Source organism: Hyperolius riggenbachi, chromosome 2 (assembly GCF_040937935.1).
Source record: "Hyperolius riggenbachi isolate aHypRig1 chromosome 2, aHypRig1.pri, whole genome shotgun sequence".
In the NCBI taxonomy this organism is placed as follows: domain Eukaryota; kingdom Metazoa; phylum Chordata; class Amphibia; order Anura; family Hyperoliidae; genus Hyperolius; species Hyperolius riggenbachi.
Window position 1 is genome coordinate 351,383,795 of NC_090647.1, and position 20,380 is coordinate 351,404,174.

General features: G+C 44.1%; 1 protein-coding gene across 2 annotated transcripts in view; it reads left to right on the forward strand.

Annotated features, from left to right (window-relative positions):
* Nucleotides 1-20,380, forward strand: part of DSTYK (dual serine/threonine and tyrosine protein kinase) — a 190,245-nt gene that overhangs the window by 23,005 nt on the left and 146,860 nt on the right. For both annotated transcript variants that reach the window (XM_068269583.1, XM_068269584.1), the window contains exon 2: nucleotides 13,491-13,876. In XM_068269583.1, the coding sequence (XP_068125684.1) occupies nucleotides 13,491-13,876 (386 nt within the window). The remainder of the gene's footprint in view (nucleotides 1-13,490; nucleotides 13,877-20,380) is intronic.

Consider the following 20,380-nt stretch of genomic DNA (forward strand, 5'->3'; position numbering starts at 1 on the left):
TCGATCGATCGGGATCGATCGGTCGGCCAGAAAATCGGCTGAGTGTATGGGCTGCTTTAGGTAGCTAAAGCTGCCCCAGACTGAAGGGAGATATCTCAAGCAGGGTGAGTAACTTCTCATTTACACTCTCATCAGGACTCTGCATAGGGAAGGAGTGAGAGAGGCGCTCAGGAAGGGGAGTGAGCTGTCTTTCCACCATCAGGTGCCTGTAGGCACGTGCCTTATGGTAAATCCGGCCCTGGCTGGACCACAGAGTCAAGGCAAAAGGGCCAACCAGTGCTAAGCATCTCTGGGAACTCCTTCAAGACTGTTGGAAGACCATTTCAGGTGACTACCTCGTGAAGCTCATCAAGAGAATGCCTAGAGTGTGCAAAGCAGTAATCAAAGCAAAAGGTGGCTACTTTGAAGGACCTAGAATATGACATATTTTCAGTTGTTTCACACTTTTTGGTTATGTACTATACTTCCACATGTGTTAATTCATAGTTTCGATGCCTTCAGTGTGAATCTACAATGTTCATAGTCATGAAAATAAAGCAAACTCTTTTGAATGAGGTGTGTCCAAACGTTTAGTCTGTACTTTATGCATTGCAATAATATTAGCATTCAGCGCAATGCATGCATATGTTGAGACGTCTGTGATGGTCCAGTTGCATGAAATGGCAACACATCTGCTGTCTTGAAAATTGTGCCTGGTTGTGTTGTACTGCAGCACAGAATTGCAATGGAAATGTATGAAAGTCTTTGTGAAGCCTCTACCATATGCATGTTGTTGTCCCCCAGAATTGGTGGAAACCCTTCCAGCAATCTGCAGGGTTAGACTCTACTAAGCTGGCTGCTATTGTAGGATTTGTCACCCCAAGTGATCACAAAATTAGTGTCTGGTGACCCTTAATCCCAAGTGTGTATGAGTGTAGAAAGACAGAAACCGTTGCTGCTTCTTTAGTTCTGTCATAGGTTTATTCTAAGCTTAAAGGACTTACGAGCCCAAATGGGTAAAAAAAGAGAAGTACCTTAATCACTTTTAAATGCACGGAGGACGCCATCCGCGCCCTCCGTGCAGTTCCGCCGGGTCCCCGCAGTGTGATAGCCCCCCGTGCTGTTCCCGACCCCACGGTCGGGCTCCCCTTCCTCTCCCAAGATGGCCGCCGGAGCTGGCCGAGGCTGCGCAGTCCGCATACACGTTAGTGCGGCTACGCAGCTCTAGGGCCCCCCCCCCCCCCCCGATCCACACTACTGTGCGTGGATCGGGGGGAGGGGAGGGCCCTAGAGCTGCACAGCCGCACTAACATGTATGCGGACTGCGCAGCTGCGGCCAGCTTCAGGTCCCCACATCCTCCCATCCCCTGTGGAACGGTTTGTTTCTTCACTAGTGTGAAGAAACGTTCCGTTGCCCCAATGCTGCAGCATATTTTTTTTTGTCCGGTTTTATTCCACTGGCAGGATTGTCCAGAAAATTAGGGCCTGCAGCAATTTTTTGATCCGGTGACCGGAACGTACGGAACCGGAACGTATCCGTAGCAATGGGCACATGTGAATGGATCCATAGATTAACATTGGATCCTTTCACATCCGTTCCGTTTGTGCAGTATACATTCCAGTTACGTTCCGCAAAAAAAAAAAACCCAGATGTGAACGGGGCCTACTTCTAGTGTAATTTGGAATACAAATAAATGCAATTCATCTTTTCCATATAGTACCCTAATTTAGCTTCAGCAAAAGTATGTGAATATAAATCCTCCATTAGCCAGAAAATGGCCACAATTGTTAAACCTCACCCCTACCCCTCCTCGCAAACCTGCAGCCTCTCTATTGAAGTCCAGAGCTCTTTGGCCACCTCCACTATGTTGATGATACAGCTCAGTGGCCGCCTATTTTAGACCCCAGTTGCTAAGCTAGAGGGTGGCCACAGAGCTCCCAGTGGAGAGGCTTCTGGCAAAAACTGCCACAGCGGTTTTGCCGCCCAGGGGTGGGATTTAACAATTATGGCCATTACCTGGTGAACGGGTGATTTTTATATTCCCTTTCTTTTGCCTACTATATGGAGTAGAATAATTTCATTTTATTTTACACCACTCTTGTTCTGGCGGCCGAATTGTTTTTTTTTTGTTGTTGTTGTTGTTGTTGTTGTTGTAGTAATTTTTGCGTCCTCTTTTGACGGCGCCCAAATTACTCACTGAGTGCCTCCATAGCTGTAGTTCATATTATGGCCTATGGTGGCGCTGGCTGCGCCCAAATCTCCAGTGCTGTTTTTACATTGCTCGTTCCATAGGTTTACTTTCCCATTGTTATTGATTTCTAAAGCACCAGCATATTCTGTAGTGTTGCACAGAGTAAGAAACAAACATGGTTTACATAATACAGACAATGGTATACACAAAATATACTTGTTACACCACACTTAGGTAGGCACCCTAGTGAGGGTAAACGTGTGCTAAGCTGATATGGCGCTGTAGTCCAGCAGCTCTCAAAGCATGAAGAGTAGAGATCAGCAGCACCACGAAGAAGTATTTAAGCTCTTTATTGCATAATAAATACTTTTATGCAATAAAGAGCTTAAATACATCTTCGTGGTGCTGCTGATCTCTACTCTTCATTCACAAAATATAGACATGAATAAATAATACAGAATTGGTAGATGTAGTAATTACAGTGACAAATGCAACATAAACAAAATCTAGACAAAAAAGAGAGCGCTCTCAGGACTCTAAGAAATGGGACCAGCGGGCCAATGCATGATCTCCCCTTTAGTTGTTGCTGGGAGACCCGTGCAGGTGTCCCATCAGTTGAGCTAGTCTCCCACTAGCCTGGGACAGGGTATGCAGACACTCACTCCCCTCCTCCTTAAAGGGAACCTAAACAGAGTAAAATTATTTAAAATAAATACGATGTCCCTGCAAATTAATATTACATACTTGCCTCGCTGTCAGAAGCTCACCATTTTCTTCTAACGACAATCCCTTCCAATTCCGACAGTTCACCAGTGTGCTGACCTGAAAGCTGTTATGGGGTAATTTCCATTTTCAAAATGGTGGACAGAGAATTCCATTGATCATAGTGGACAAACAGGAGGCGATAAAATGGGAAAGGGATTGATGAATAGATTACACAAGAGGTAAGTATGTTTTTATTATGTCTTTTCATTTTCAGTTCAGGTTTGCTTTAAGATGATCTTATCTGTAGATGGCTCGGCGCTCTCCCTGGACCTTGAACAGTTCCTGCACAGGGAGCATCCACGGAGTGGAGGAGCCACTAATGGTGTGGGAAGGAATGCCAGCCACTCCTGCAGCATCAGATCCAGCATTACCCACCTGGCCATAGAGCAACCGTAGTGTACAGGAACTGCTTGAGGTCCAGGGAAAGAGCACCGAAGCATCTACAGACAAGTCTGCGAGGAGGGGAGCGAGTGCCTGCATGCCCTGTCCCCGGCTAGTGGGAGGCTAGCTCAACTGCTGGAACACCCACACTGGTCTCCCAGCAACAACTAAAGGTGGGATCATTCTGTAACCGGCTGGCCCCGTTTCTGTATTGAAGTCTTTTTTTTTTTTTTTTTTTTTTTTTCCCCTTCCCTGATGTAGCTAATTTCTGCATCTTCCTATTTCTTGTGTTCAGATAACTTTCACTACTGTAGTTTTACTACCAGTATGTAAAGGGTCAGTGAATTGCCTTTCCCAAGCCAGTGTGAAATTTGAGAGCCTGACTCAGAATCTTTGAAGTCATTGAAAGATGAGTCTTAATTAGTTTAGTACAAGCTAGAGAGTTCTATTTTGAGATGTCATGGCAAAATGGTTGTTGTGGTGGTGATAGCTAAACTCAAATCTGATGTTAGCAGTCTGTAAAAGCACACATGCTGTTTAGTGAAAATCCTAGGTACCGCTTCAAGTCTAAAAATGTATGTTGTACAGGCAGTGCCCCGTTTACAATCTGAGCTCAGTCACTGGGGGGAAAAAAAAAAGCAAATTGCACCAGTTTGAGGGTGGCCACTAACTATCCAATCTTGCCTTTGTGTAGTATAAGGGTAAATTGAGTGAATATATTGAATGGATAATTTAGGCAGTTCTCTTACATTACATAGAAATGGTACGATTGGATAAAAAAGTTGGATCATTAGTGGCCACCATAAATTGCTGTTCGCTAGATGAAAAAAGGCCTATATAGCTTTGGTTGCCTCTGTAGATGTGATGGCTCCAAACCAACTACAATCTATGTAATTGTATGATCAATCTTTATATTAATATTTATATTTTTGTTTTAAATCAGTTTGTCCTCGTTGCATCTGTTGCAGTGCGTACTACATGCATTTTTGCAGACAGTGGATGTACTGTCATTCATCATAACAAATGGAATGTATCTGCACCATGCTGCAGTAGAAAGACATTTGCACAGCATTCAGAATGCAACACAAAGCTCATATCTAGTGTGATTAAACCCCTTAAAAATTCAGAGGACTGACAATTAGCAGTTTGCTAAAACTTATATACAGGCACATTTGAGGAAATCCGTACTCCACACCAAAGAAACCTTTTGTAAGGTAAGCTTCCTGATAACAAGTAGTTACGCAACAGAGAGCAGTAGATTTCGAGAACAAAACTCTGGACTACCAATATGACACTTCTCTCAGACCAATAGTTTAGAAGGGTAAGTGAGTATTTTTACTGTTGCAAATGGTCAGTGTTAAAACAGCATTAAATTACGACGTTTTTAATGAGCAGCTAAGTTTATGGCCCAGTGCACACCGAGCGGTTTTAGCAACGATCCGCCAACCACATCCGCCTGTGAAAACGCTTGGCTAATGTATTTCAATGAGATGGTGCACACCAGCGGTTTGAGGTTTTTAGCAAACAGCAAATGTGCCTCCTGCTGCACGTTTACATTGAGGCAGAAAAGCTTCTGTAAACCGCAAAGTATAGGAAAAACGCGAACCGCTCTGGAAAACTAAACATCAGAGCGGTTTTTCAGAATCGCTTTATTCGCCAAGTGCGACGCGCCGCACCCGGAATTATTTGTGGACACAAGGCATATTGGCAAGTGCAAACAGTGCAAGTAACATTACACATAGTACAATTTTTATAAGAAACATTTCAACATAGCAAATGACACACAGAGCGGTTGTCGCTATATTAAGCAGAGATGAACATGAGTGTCCGCCTATGGGCGCGCGTTCGTCCTCTAGTGCCCCGAGGTGCAGAAGGGGATTAGGAGATGGCATTGGGGAGAGGGTCTGAGTTGAGGAGAGTGATCGCTTGAGGGAAGAATGTGTTCCTACGCCTGGTGGTTTTGGTGTAGATGGACCTATAGCGACGTCCCGAGCGAAGGGGACTGAAGAAGTGATTGCCAGGGTGGGAGGGATCCAGTGTGATTCTGTTGGCCTTGGACCTCATTCTGGATGTGTGGAGAAGGTCCAGGGGTGGCAGGGGCGACCCGATGATCTTCTCAGCCACATTGATGACTCTCTGGAGTTTGAGCCTATCCTTCGCATTTGCCCCCGAGTACCAGACAATGATGGAGGAGCAAAGGACAGATTCGATGGTCGCCGTATAAAAACTGGTCAGTAGCTCCCTGGGCATGCCAAACTTCCTTAGTTGTCTCAGGAAGAACAGTCTCTGCTGGGCCTTCTTTTGGGTAGTAGAGGTATTTTCGTTCCATCTCAAGTTCTCCGTGATGGTGGTGCCTAGGAACCACGCGCTATGTACCCTGGTGACTTCGGTGCCATCAATGATGACCGGGTTGGGTGATGGAGCATTCCTTCTGAAGTTCACTATCAGTTCCACCGTTTTTGCTGTGTTTAGTACGAGTTTGTCTGAGCACCAACTGAGAATCCGCTCGATCTCGCTGTGATATTCCAGCTCCTCTTTATCACCCATGAGTCCTACGATGGTGGTGTCATCCGCAAACTTAATGACCTTAACGGTATCCGTGGAGGAGGTGCAGCTGTTTGTATACAGGGAGAAGAGCATCGGAGACAGTACACATCCTTGCGGGGCGCCTGTGTTTGTGGTTCTTACACTGGAGGAGCAGCCTCCGAGTCTCACTAGCTGTGTCCTGTTCGTAAGAAAGTCCTTGATCCAGGTGCAAAGGGTTGGGTCGACACTGAGCCGTTCCAGGTCGTCGTGCAGAATGTTTGGGCAGATGGTATTGAACGCAGAACTGAAGTCCAGGAGGAGGATACTTGCGTAGATCTTTGGTTTATCCAGGTGTTCAGTGATGTGCGCAAGGCAGATGTTAATGGCGTCTTCCACAGACCGGTTTGCCCTGTATGAAAATTGTAGAGGATCCAATAGGGTGGCAGTGTGAAGCTTCAGGTAGGAGAGGACCAGTCTCTCGAAGGTCTTCATGATGATCCGGGTTAGGACGACTGGTCTAAAGTTGTTTAGGTCCGTGACTCCTGGCTTCTTGGGGACCGGCTTTTTTGAAGCAGGAGGGAACTTTGCCCAGCTCCTGGGATCTGTTGAAGATGGAAGTGAGGACCGGGGCTAACTGTCCCGCACATGTTTTTAGACGGGAAGGGGTATGCCATCTGGGCCTGAGGCCTTCCTAGTGTTTAGCTTCCGGAGGTGCCGCAGCACATCGGTCTCCTGGACTGTTAGCTGTTGAGGGAGTATGACCAGCGTGTGGAGGAGAGGAGGGGGGTGGATTCTTTAGTGAGGATGTGGTCGTTTGATCTGCCGGGTGGGTGGGTTGGGCCTCGAACCTGCAATAGAATTTGTTGAGATCCTCAGCTAGTGCAGTGCTCGGAAGTATGTGTTGAGAAGGAGGCTTGAAGTTGGTGGCTGCCCTTAGGCCTTTCCAGACCTCCTGGACATTGTTGGCCTGGTGGTTGCGACTCAGCTTGTTGGAGTAGTCTCTCTTTGCCACCTTCAGCTCTCTCTTCAAGGTGTTCCTGGCTTCCCTGAAACTCTCCGGTGTTCCAGATTTGTGGGCTTCCTCTTTTTGCCTCCGGAGCCTGCGTAGCCTTCCGTTGAACCAGGGCTTGTTGTTCGGAAAGAACTTGATGGTTGTCGCTGGGATTCATGTCTTCTCGCAGAATCTAATGTAGGAGGTGACATTCTCTGACCATTCCTCCAGGCAGGGAGCTTCCAGGACTGACCAGTCGGTGCTGTCGAAGCAGCCCTGGAGTTGCTCCTTCGCCTCGTCTGTCTACTTCTTCTTCACAGGCTTGACTAGCGGCTTTGTGGTTTCAAGGTGTCTTTTGTAGGTTGGGATCATGTGGATTAGGTAGTGATCGGAGCTGCCCAAGGCAGCTCGGCTAATGGCCTTGTACGCGTCTTTGAGGACCGTGTAACAGTGGTCCAGGGTGTTCTGGTTCCTGGTGGGGCAGGTGATGTGGTGTTTGGCGTAGGTTTGCCCTATTGAAATCCCCCAGAATGATGAAGAGGGAGTCTGGGAGGGATGTCTCCCACTTTGAGATGGCATCACTGAGTGTGCCCAGTGCATTACTGGTGTCAGCATCCGGGGGGATGTAGACGCCCGCCAGGACATAGGAGTTGAATTCCCTGGGAGAGTACTGAGGTCTGCAGTTAATCAGTAAGAGTTCGATGTCTGGGGAGCAGCCTTTCTGCAGGACGGTCGTGTTGGAGCACCAGGTGGAGTTGATGTAAAAACAGACACCTCCGCCTTTCTTTTTCCCCGAGAGTGCCTGGTTGCGATCTGCACGAAAGAGGTCAAAGCCCGGAAGATGAAGGGAGTTATCTGGGATGTTGTCATTCAGCCAAGTCTCTGTGAAGCAGAGTACTGGGGAGTTGCTACCAAGCGTGGGTTTGCTGCCAAGCAATAGAAGCAGCTCGCCTAGCTTGTTCGGGAGGGAGCGGACGTTCGCTTTTGTTACAGAAGCTGTTCAGTAACAGCTTTTACTGTAACAATATTTGTAATCTGCTACACAAACGCTCCCCAAAAACGCTAGGCATGTTTAGAAAACGTCTCTAAACATGCCTAGAATCGCTCTGAAATCTGCTCCAAAAACAGCTAGCGTTTGGAGGATCTGCTAGCGGTTTTGCTGTGCACTGGGCCTATTTGCTTGTCCAGTAACAAGGACAGCTGGTCACAGTGTTGGAAAGACATTTGTAATACACGACATTCGATTCACTAAATTTATTTAGGCCCCTTTCACACACCGCGTTGCATCACGCATCTCCTTAAAATCATTGAGACCTGACACACTTCTTGCGCTGTATCTGAAGCGCTCCAGCTGATGCAGAAGCTGCATTGAATTAACGCACAATGAAAGCCAGTGGTAATGAGCACATTTTAAAATTTTGGTGCATAACCCCAGATACAGATATGCAGATGACTGACTTTATGTCCAGCATTATGCACGTGACTGAAGAGTGCAACTTTTTGAAGGCAGATGGCCTCAAATTTCCCTATTGACTTTGCTTTCTGCATGTGCATGTGCATAGTGTGTAATGGTGTGATGTGTTGTGGTAGGGTTTTTATTTATTTATTTTATTTTTTTTGCCGTGTACACACCGCACCAGTGTAAAATGACCCTGAATCTATACCTCAAGGAAACTAAGTAATTTTCCCATTGCTATTCATTACTGTTCACTTCTGCATGCAAAAAACTCATATGTGAAAATGCATACGCGTGTTAATGCACGGTAAATTGTTGCAGAGGCGGCTTTTTGTTTCCGCTTGTAATGGAAACAGGCCCATTGACATGTATTGACATGTGAATCTGCATGCAGGAAATGCATGCAAATTTGTTAGTGGACACGGGCTCTGAGTGGAATGCTGGTGAGGACTATGTAGTGGTGTCCTACATTGAGCAGTGTAAGGGCAATTCCACGGGCAGTTGAACTGTGTGCTCAGCAAACCATCATCAGACAAGTGAGCAGTTACTAGGTAGTTGTGAGAGTTTTGAGAGGCATTTCACTGCCTATCAACTGCTGGTGGAGATGGGGCCTGAAGCTAGGGCTAAAATGTGATCTAGAGTGGTGGACAGTGGTGAACTGTTGCATGTATCATACAATTTACGCTGTTTGTGCAACGTGCTATGTAGATTGCAGAGAGTTCAGTAAACTTTGTCAGCTCTCTGCTGTGTACATCAATTTTACAGAGGTTTTGTGAAAATGCCCCTAAATGTTATTGCTTTAGAGCAAAGTTGTGAACAGGATGTTTTGTTTTTCAAGTCAGACATATCTTGGACCTTGAAAAAACCTGGAGCTGATTGGGGCCTGGTCACAGCGATGCGAAGCTTGGGTTTTGGTGTGTGTGTGTGTGTGTGTGTGTGTGTGTGTGTGTGTGTGTGTGTGTGTGTGTGGTTTTTTTTTTTGTTTTTTTTTTTTTCTTCTTTCCTCCAGCCGTTAAAGAGTTAACTGTCAGGCATAAAACTCATAATCCATGCTCTATTAAAAACTGTTAAGTAAGTAAAAAAAGATGCTAGCAAGGCAATTCTAAAGTTTAAAATCAACTCACTTTTTTTTCCCAATAGATTAGTCCCCAGGCTCTTTTGTTGTACGCTGACTGCCAAAGAGAAGTTGTAATGCATGCTAATTCAGCCTTATAGGCTGAAGACTCTGTCCCTCACCTCTGCTTTTCTCTGGCCGCCTGTTTAGCTGCTTACAGCTGCTAGGGCGCAGAGAGGGGTCCAGAAGCTGTCCTCCGTCACTGATCTCTGCCCCCCTCCTTCTGTGTGCCTCTCTGCACTCCTGCCGCATCCCCCCTTGCCCTGCATCCCTCCTGACATCTCCTCCCCGCACTAAAGCTCAGCGAAGCAGGGAGGAATAAAAGCAGTGCGCACACTCACCTCCGTATGGTTCCATGCGATGGAGTATCCCTCTATCCACTCTGCACTACTGCCGGCGGTACTGCAGAGTGTATAGACGGAAACTCCGGCGCGTGGAACCATATGGAGGCGAGTCTATGCGCACTGCCTTTATTCCGCTTCGCTGAGTAATAGTGCGGGTAGGAGAGGAGTTGCAGGGCGAGGGGGGATGCCGAAGCCTGTGGGACCCAAAATGGCCCCTGCCATTGGACAGAATTCTGTCCATTTCCCAATATAAAATACACAGCAATCAAAACGTGTACAGCGAAATGCATCTCTAAAGCAGGTACAGCAAGTAAGTAACTGCTTAAATATGTTGTTTTTTTTTTTTTTTTCTCTGGCATAGTATGGCTGATAGTGGTTCTTTAAAGCGGGCCCAAACCAAACATATATTTTTTTAATTCAAAATATTTAGTTGCACCACTCTGACACATACAAAGATAAAAAAACCACTTCTTTAAAAGGAAGGTTCAGGGAGTCTTTAAAAAAAAAAAAAAAAAATCCATATCCACTTACCTGGGGCTTCCTCCAGCCCATGGTGGCTCCCGGTGGCCGACCTGGCCAGGCCACCGGAGACGACCGGGAGCCTCCCGAGCGGCGGCGAGGGCACCTCCTGCCTGCCACGAGCTGGAGGAAGCCCCAGGTAAGTGGATATGGATTTTTTTTTTTTTTTTGTTTTGTTTTTGTTAAGACTCCCTGAACCTTCCCTTTAAGCCTATGAGTATTTCAGTGTATGCTTTTCACCTTTCTCTTTTCATAACTAGGGTTATACAGGTGGCAGCAATTACTTCTGAGCTTAGTAGGTTTTAGATCATGGGTGTGTTTGTCATCAGCTACCCTCCCTCACACGTGCATCATCTATGTGAAATCTCACCCAAGCTGAGATCACCTCCCCTGTGACATCATCAGTAGCAGCCTGTGTTTTGTTTTTGTTATCTTCTCCACCAGTTTGCCAGAAAAATCCCGGCAATATGAAAGGAAGGGAGGGGTTCCTCCAATAAATGTAAAATATTTTATATTTGTCATCATGCAGCTGAAAAAAGGCTGCTATTTATCATAATTTAGAAAATACATTTTATTTCTGAAATCTTGTATTTTTAGTTTGGGTCCACTTTAAAGGGTACCTAAACTGAGAAGTAAAACTGTTAGGAAATATAAACAAACAAACCGAGAGCCCAATATAGTGTAGTAGGTATTAGCCCAGGAAGAACGAAATGACAGGTAAGTATTATACTTACAAACACGGGTTACCGCTGAGGCAACCACTGTATAGGCAGGTGGGGAGTGTAAACCTGTCCCCACTCAGGATTAAGATGTCGCTCTCTGTGATAGGAGAAAGGAGGGTATATCACCCTTCCACCAAGGGTGGTTCACTGGATGAATCGATGTACAGAGGCGCCAGTAGGATAAAAGATACTAAAAGGTTTAAAGCATCTAGGTGGTGGACCAACCGACCTAAAACACACATGATGCTGTCGATTAAAGTCAACGAAAATTTATTCACATACTCCAAGAAACACTGCGACGCGTTTCGCGGGCATAAAACCCGCTTCTTCAGGCATTAAGCAATAGGAGTATCACACTATAAAATGACAGACATAAACCATATCAGGGAGCTGCAAAATGTATGCTATACACTTGTAAACGTAGATGTATATTTGTAATAGGGGGAGAAAGTGAAGTGGTAACGTAAGGGGTAATCTGGTGCATAATTAGTTGTTCTGTGTGAGAGGTGGGAGAAGGAGTGATTGTGGCCAGTATATTATGTGGGATATAGTAAGGAAAAAATGGCTGGACTGGAGATGGATAAGGGTCAAGGGGAGGGGGGGGGGACACAAACCACAGCAATAACGTCCATCCAGCTCGCTCCCCTGTCCACACCACACCCCCTCGCTTACCCTATTGGTTCCTCAACCTGGCCACTGCCACGCCCACGCCCTCCAGTCACGGCCTCGCAATGGTTTCCTATACACCACATGTGTCTATTTAAAGGTCCTGAGCGGGCTTACGAGCACAGAGGTGCCAAGCCCTATCTGGACCTAGAGCTGGTAAGTGATATCTGCCTATATTCTATTTACTTAAAGACATTATCCCCTGAGATGTCTTATACCTTAACCACCGAATACTTGTCCATAACAACTTTTTTCCATAATCATACACTTCTTGCATCTCCCATCCCCCACAGTTATACACCATAATACTTGCTGTGGTTTGTTTCCCCCCTCCCCTTGACCCTTATCCACCTCCAGCCCAGCCATTTTTTCCTTACTATATCCCACATAATATACTGGCCACAATCACTCCTTCTCCCACCTCTCACACACAGAACAACTAATTATGCACCAGATTACCCCTTACGTTACCACTTGACTTTCTCCCCCTATTACAAATATACATCTACGTTTACAAGTGTATAGCATACATTTTGCAGCTCCCTGATATGGTTTATGTCTCTGTCATTTTATAGTGTGATACGCCTATTGCTTAATGCCTGAAGAAGCGGGTTTTATGCCCGTGAAACGCGTCGCAGTGTTCCTTGGAGTATGTGAATAAATTTTCGTTGACTTTAATCGACAGCATCGTGTCTGTTTTAGGTCGGTTGGTCCACCACCTAGATGTGTTAAACCTTTTAGTATCTTTTATCCTACTGGCACCTCTGTACATCGATTCATCCACTAAACTGAGAAGGATATGGATTTTTCGTTTTAAAGTAATACCAGTTGCCTGGCAGCCCTGCTGATTCTGTGTCTCTAATACTATTAGCCATAGCCCCTGAACAAACATGCAGATCAGGTGCTCTGACTGAAGTCAGACTGGATTAGCTGCATGCTTGTTTCAGGTGTGTGATTCAGCCACTACTTTGGTGAATTAGATCAGCAGGGCTGCCAGGCAACTGGTATTGTTTAAAAGGAAAAATCCATATCCCTCTCAGTTAAGGTTTTAAGCAACTGGGCAGGTGAAGAACCATGCTCAATTTAGGTCCAGGTTTTTCAGTTGCTCCTGGTGACCTAATGCAGTCCAAGTGTCCATTCCAATGAACTGAGCTGCGCATCAGCACTTAAGGATAATTGCAGTAGACAATCAATGCAGTGATAGCCACTTTAATTAGATCGCCCCTTTATAACTACACTGATCTTAAAGAGTGGCTATCCTGCATATCCTCTGCCTCTAATTCATTTAGAGCCTGTTTCCACTGTGCTATGCGAATTTGCATGCAGATAATGCATGCAAATTCGCCAATGTATTTCAAAGGGCCTGTTTCCATTACAGATAAAATTCCCTTCCCCAGAGATGAAAAAAATCGGCTGCCTCTGTAACAAGTTTTCGCGTGCGGAATCAATAGTAATGAATGGTGACTGGGAAAAAAAGCTTAAGCATGTGAATTCACATGAAAAAACAGAAAATTTGCATAAGCATGCGAATCTGCAAGCGTTTCTTTTTTCTATGTGGATTCGCCTAGTTCTAGTGGAAACATAACCTTGCAATAGACCCTGAACAAGCATGCAAATCAGATGTTTCTGACCAGATTAGCTGCATGCTTGTTTTAGGTGTGTGATTTAGACACTGATACTAGGACTGCCTGTCTGGCAGGGCTACTAGGAAACTGGTATTGTTTAAAGTGAATAAATATGGCAGCATCCATATAACTCACTTCAGTTTCCCTTTTAATGGCAACTGACCTCTTCCACTATGCCATGATATTCATCCTCTCATTTTTCTATTGCAGGCCAGCTACAAAACATTGCATTTCCAAGGCAAGAAGAAGATTACTTGAAACTGACTGTACGCTGCTCACCCTGTATTTTTATTCTGGGACAGAACTGCAATGCCCGAAGCAAGGTTGCCAATGCCATTTTGGGTGATCTTCTGCCAGCTGCTTCATGCTGTGACACAGAGACTTGTAAAAGGAGGCGAATCCGGTTTAGGCATGGGAAGCAGACTTTGGTGAGTCTGGCACTGCCAGAGCAATATGAACTTGTTCATCATCTAGTAGCCCATAAGGGTAAATGGGACACAATTCCTGAAGAAGATTTAAATGTAGCAGAAAATGAAGAGGACCCAGCACACAGGCTGGCTGAGCTCGAAGTAACACTACCGCACCAGCTGCTCCAGGTATTCTGTCTTTGTGTTCTTTTTGTTATAATAAATTCCAATTCAAAATTACATTTTGTGCATTGACTTTGGCCTTCTGGTTTGTATCAGCATGTAGTTCTATATTAAGCCATTATCGGGCATATTTAATAGTCAGCCAATGACTTGGATTCCTGGTCTAATCACGGCTTTGAAGTTTTGCATATAGGAAGCCAATTTTTACTTTTTTTTTTTTTTTTTTTAACCCCCTATCCAGATTGTGTTCATTTTCTTGGGTCCTCTGTGTTCTCAAATGCATTCCCAATTAGGTTCAGTGCTGTGTTAAGAGATATTCACACTTCAGGAGAAATCACTGTTTAACCAAATGCAATTAAACCCAAAAACGGACAGTAAATGCATCCTATGTTATCAATGTCATGTACTTAAACTGTGAAATGGAACCTGCTGCGTTTTTCTGCTAGCTCAAATCTGATGCAATACAAGCCTACTAGGCATCCTGTGTGCAGGAAAAAAACTACTTTTCCTGTCAATTCAGCTTTGCTGTCCCTCTTCTTCACATACCTACTCATCTAGGTGACCAGAAAGTATAGGGCTTTCCTGTTGGTTTGCTAAGAAACCACTGGGAATCAGACTGCAACAGAGAATTCTCATTGGTTCATGTGGACCAATGAAAATCCTCCTTGTTGCTAGGTAGGCTTGTGTGTGTTTGTGTTTATACAAACCAACAGGAAGCCCCATGCTTCCTGTTGTCCCGGGACAAGCCTCTGGGATGGTGCAGACAAAGAACAGTGGTAGAAGTACCAGCGGGATAGGTGAGCTCACGGGTTGCAACGTAAACGCAGTGTGAACAAATGCATCCGCTCACATCCTGAGCAGATAGGCTTACCACAGCGTTTACACATGCACTGCATTTGCGCTGTAACGTGAACGAGGCCACCATCAGTCTGAACCTCCGCCAATCAGTCTGAAGAAGAATTCAAGGGGCATTACACCATTTGTAACATATCCCCAACACACAAGGTAACAAGCATTCAATCTTTATGGGGGCACACTGAAAGTGTTGGAACAGACGAGCATTCGGAAACACCATCTTACTTGTATAGGGTGCTTTGGCATTTCCGACTGTTTCTCCAAATAGGCACTTAATAGGCATGATTAATTTTCTAAACAGCTACCAGTGTGAACAACTACCAATGTGAACCAGGCCTTAGGGCTTGTTCACATCTAGGGCGTTTTAAGCCTTTTTTCAAGCGCAGGCAATTTTCAAAATCGCCCACAAAACGCTTGTGCAATGAATCTATGAAGTTTCATCTCAGCGCGTTTCATCAGCTTTGTGCCTATACCATTTTTGGAGCGATTTTGGTCTAATGGAAGGTATAGAAAGAGCGCTAAACGCTCACAAAATCTATTTGTGCGGCGACTGCATTCGTGATTTTCGGAATAAATACATTGTATTTATTCTTTTCCGGGTCAAAGAGTTCACTTCCTGACTGACGTCAGGCAGTGAAAAAACCGCTCTGCAAAACCGCTTACAAAAGCATTGTGCACAAAATCGTAACACGCAGTGGAACGCCTAGAGGGGTGAAAAAAATCAAGTTGCGGCAGTCAGCGATTTCGTTTTTAGATTTGAACAGTCTCTCTGTACGTTCCATCAAAACTGATTTCTGTATGTGAAATTGTGAATTATGCGGTTTCACCTATACCAACAAAGGTTTCTATACAGACATCAAATCCAGTTCTGCTAGTTATGTTTTCTTTAGACATTGTTGGAATATCTATTACAATTGTTTGGTTATCAAACAGTGCCTGACATTTGTGTCAATTTCACACTTCTATGTGCTACTTTAGCTCTTGTTTAAATACCTACTTTATACTTTTATTCTAATGTAGCTAGCCAGTGGCACAACTTGTTTTCATGGGTTTATATGCTCATTGATTTGCTATATTAAATAAATTAAAATAAAGTACCTTGGTCAGTTAGGAGTCAACAAGCCAGTTACTGCAGAGCAGGTATACTTGTGTATGTATATTCGGTATCTTACTATTGTTCTGTTCAACAGAATCTGTTATGTTATACTGGTTGGCAAGGGGGTGTAGTGGATAGCACTATTACCTTGCAGTGCTGAGTCCCCAGTTGAGGTCTAGGTAAGGCCACATTGGGTTTGTATAGGCAGCATGGTTGCAGCGCTGGCTCCCCGGTTCAAATCCCAACTAGGGCACCATCTGCACGGAGGTTGTATGTTCTTCCCGTGTTTTGAGGGTTTCCTCCCTCATACCAAAAAAATGCAGATACAGTGATGTGAAAAACTATTTGCCTCCTTCCTGATTTCTTATTCTTTTGCATGTTTGTCACACTTAACGGTTTTTGATGAGCAGAAACATTTAACTATTAGTCAAAGATAACATAATTGAACAGAAAATGCAGTTTTAAATGATGGTTTTTATTATTTAGTTAGAAAAAAACTCAAAACCTACATGGCCCCGTTTGAAAAAGAAATTGCCCCCTGAACCTAATAACTGGTTGGGCCACCCTTTGCGTTTGCGATAACTTGCAACGAGTCTTTTACAGCGCTCTGGAGGAATTTTGGCCCACTCATCTTTGCAGAATTGTTGTAATTCAGCTTTATTTGAGGGTTTTCTAGCATGAACCTCATTTTTAAGGTCATGCCACAACATCTCAATAGGATTCAGGTCAGGACTTTGACTAGGCCACTCCAAAGTCTTCATTTTGTTTTTCTTCAGCCATTCAGAGGTGGATTTGCTGGTGTGTTTTGGGTCATTGGCCTGCTGCAGCACCAAAGATCGATTCAGCTTGAGTTGACGAACAGATGGCCGGACATTCTCCTTCAGGATTTTTTGGTAGACAGTAGAATTCATGGTTCCATCTATCACAGCAAGCCTTCCAGGTCCTGAAGCAGCAAAACAACCCCAGACCATCACACTACCACCACCATATTTTACTGTTGGTATGATGTTCTTTTGCTGAAATGCTGTGTTACTTCTACGCCAGATGTAACAGTACACGTACCTTCCAAAAAGTTCAACTTTTGTCTCGTCGGTCCACAAGGTATTTTCCTAAAAGTCTTGGCAATCATTGAGATGTTTTTTTTTTTTTAGCAAAATTGAGACGAGCCTTTAATGTTTTTGCTTAAAAGTGGTTTGTGCCTTGGATATCTGCCTCTTTGTTATGGTGGAGTCATTGACCTTAACATTGACCTTAATTGAGGCAAGTGAGGCCTGCAGTTCTTTAGATGTTGTCCTGTGATCTTTTTTGGCGCCTCGGATGAGTTTTCTCTGCGCTCTTGGGGTAATTTTGGTCGGCCGGCCACTCCTGGGAAGGTTCATCACTGTTCCATGTTTTTGCCATTTGTGGATAATGCCTCTCACTGTGGTTCACTGGAGTCCCAAAGCTTTAGAAATAACTTTATAACCTTTACCAGAATGATATCTATCAGATACTTTTGTTCTCATTTGTTCCTGAATTTCTTTGGATCTTGGCATGTTGTCTAGCTTTTGAGGTGCTTTTGGTCTACTTCTGTGTCAGCTCATATTTAAGGGATTTCTTGATTGAAACAGGTGTGGCAGTAATTAGGCCTGGGGGTGACTACAGAAATTGAACTCGGGTGTGATAAACCACAGTTAAGTTATTTAATTAATGGTTTTTGATGAGCAGAAACATTTAAAGAGAATCTGTATTGTTAAAATCGCACAAAAGTAAACATACCAGTGCGTTAGGGGACATCTCCTATTACCCTCTGTCACAATTTCGCCGCTCCTCGCCGCATTAAAAGTGGTTAAAAACAGTTTTAAAAAGTTTGTTTATAAACAAAATGGCCACCAAAACAGGAAGTAGGTTGATGTATAGTATGTCCACACATAGAAAATACAACCATACACAAGCAGGCTGTATACAGCCTTCCTTTTGAATCTCAAGAGATCATTTGTGTTTCTTTCTCCCTGCAGTTCTCATGCACTGAAGTTTCAGGCTGCTCTTTTTTTTCTCCTGCAAACAGCTTTGCCCTTGTCTGTAATTCTTCAGTATGTGAAAGCCCAGCCAGCTCAGAGGACGATTTATCCAGCTTGTAAAAGATAAGAGAGAAGATAGAAGCTGCTCTAATCTAAATAATACACAGGCAGTGTGCATAAAGGGGCATGGAAGGGGGAATTCATAGCAGAACCACAACACTGAAGAACTTGGCAGCCTTCCAGACACAGGCTGACAAGTCTGACAAGGGAAAGATACATTGATTTATTACAGAGACTGTGATAGCAGAAAGTGCTGCAGTAAGCCAGAACACATTAGAATAGCTTTTGGAACTTGTAGGATGATAAAAAAATAGGATGCAATTTTTGTTACGGAGTCTCTTTACGTGTGACAAACATGCAAAAGAATAAGAAATCAGGAAGGGGGCATATAGTTTTTTACATCACTGTAAGTTAATTGGCTTCCCCCTAAAATTGGCCCTATACTACAATACATACACTACACAAAACATACGTAGACCTATGACTATGGTTGGGATTAGATTGTGATCCCTTCTAAGGGACAGTTAAGCAACAAGACTATACACACTGTACAGCGCTGCAGAAGATGTTGGTGCTATATAAGTACTAAATAATAATAATAATAATAGTAATATGTTCTCCCTGTGTTTTACTTGGGTTTCCTTTGGTTAATCTGGTTTCCTCCCATATCTTAAAAAGTATACACCTAGTTTAACCACTTAACATCCTACCTACAGTATATTCACATCATTGTAAGTAGCTCCTGAAAGCAACACAACGTGAATATAGGTTGGCCACTTTAAGAGCTTGTTCACACTGCAGGTATTTTTTTTTTTTTTTTAAGTGCGAGCAATTTTTCAAAATCGCCCTGAAAGTGCTTACACCATGATTATCTATGAGAGTTCATATCTAAGCGGTTCGTTTCCAATCCATTTAGATGAGCGGTGCTCGAGCCATCTCAACGGAAGGTATAGGAAAAACACAACACACTCACAAAACCGCTTTGTGGAGCTATTGTGTTCACGTTTTTAAGAATTAATACATAGTATTTATTCTTGTCCAGATCAGAGTTCACTTCCTGACTTGCGTCAGGGAGTGAATTACCAAAACGCTCGGGAAAAACACGTCGGACATCGCTAACCACAAGAAAGAATCGCCCACCCAAGCGCCGGGAATCGGAAACAAAAAGTCTCAAAATAAACCCACCGCGGACGGACACGCCATGTGAACAAGGACGGAATGAGCACAGCGCACGTGCCTGGGCTCATCAACCTTCTCCCTCTACACTAATGAAGGATCCCCTCCCAGGTGTCAGATACCCCTGCCCGATCCCCTATAATTACCCCCCCCCCCCCTCCATGCTGCGATCGGGCAGCATGGAGGATCACAAAGTAGAGCTTTCACCTAATCTTGAAAATAATAGAGGGGGAAAAATTGAACAAAAAAAATTAAAAAAATGCACCTTTATTTCTAAATTTGTCGCCATACATTGTACTAGGACTGTAATTTTAAATGTTGTAATAACCAGGACAAATGTGCAAATAAAACATGTGGGTTCTTAGAGAAAAGTACCACCCAAAGAGAGCATAATTGGGGGCGAAAAAAACAAGGTATAGCTCAGTTATGTGTGATATGTATGTAGTGATAATTATTGGCTAATAAATGGGAGGAGTGTGAAATGTAGAAAACTGCTCTGGTTTTTAAGGGGGAAAACCCCAGGGTAAGGAGAGTGGTTAATTGGTCCCCCCAAAAAAGTCATATGGCAGGGATTAGATTGTGAGCTCCTCCGGACAGTTAGTTGTATACACTGTAAAGATGTCCGCATTATTTAAAGACTTAATTATATCAGCAAAACCTCTGTTTAACAGTTTACCAGCTTCATATGTATCGTCCCCCTCTTGTTTTTACTCCTTGCACTTTGAAGTAGGCAACAGCTGCTGAATCCTGTCTTGTCTGCATTTCTCTGCTTTCAATCTAAGTATTGATTGAAGAAGGGTATTCGGGGGCACTAGAATCTCTCAGAAACAGAAGCTAAAGCTGAGCTCCCAGACATTACATAACAGTGATTTGCAGCCGTAAAAAGTTGTTTGGACTGTATGCGTTGCTTTTCCCTGCAGCTATTTGCTCTAGTTAACGAAGTTAGAGCAGGGGCTGGAAAACTTTTAGCAGTATGTACTTGGGCCTTAATTGGAATCGTGCAAGAATCTTGAGAGGAAAACAGAGGTAAACACAAGTTGGAAAATCCTTGTCCGTTTAAAATCAGATTGTGGATGATGTGTGAATGTATAGCTGTGCAGTGCTTTAGTTCTAATGTTTGCCAGTGGAAGTGGTGGCTGTTTTGTGGCTTTTTTTGCTTCTCCTATCTCTGCTGTGAGCTTCAGCTTCCCTCTGCATATAACGGTCCTGAGTGACTCATATTTTCTTTTCTCCGGCTTGCATTGCATCCCCGCCCTTCCCTCCCCCTGCTCTGAAAACATGTTTCCTTTTGGGAAGTCATGAGTGGCACAATCGCTGGCAACT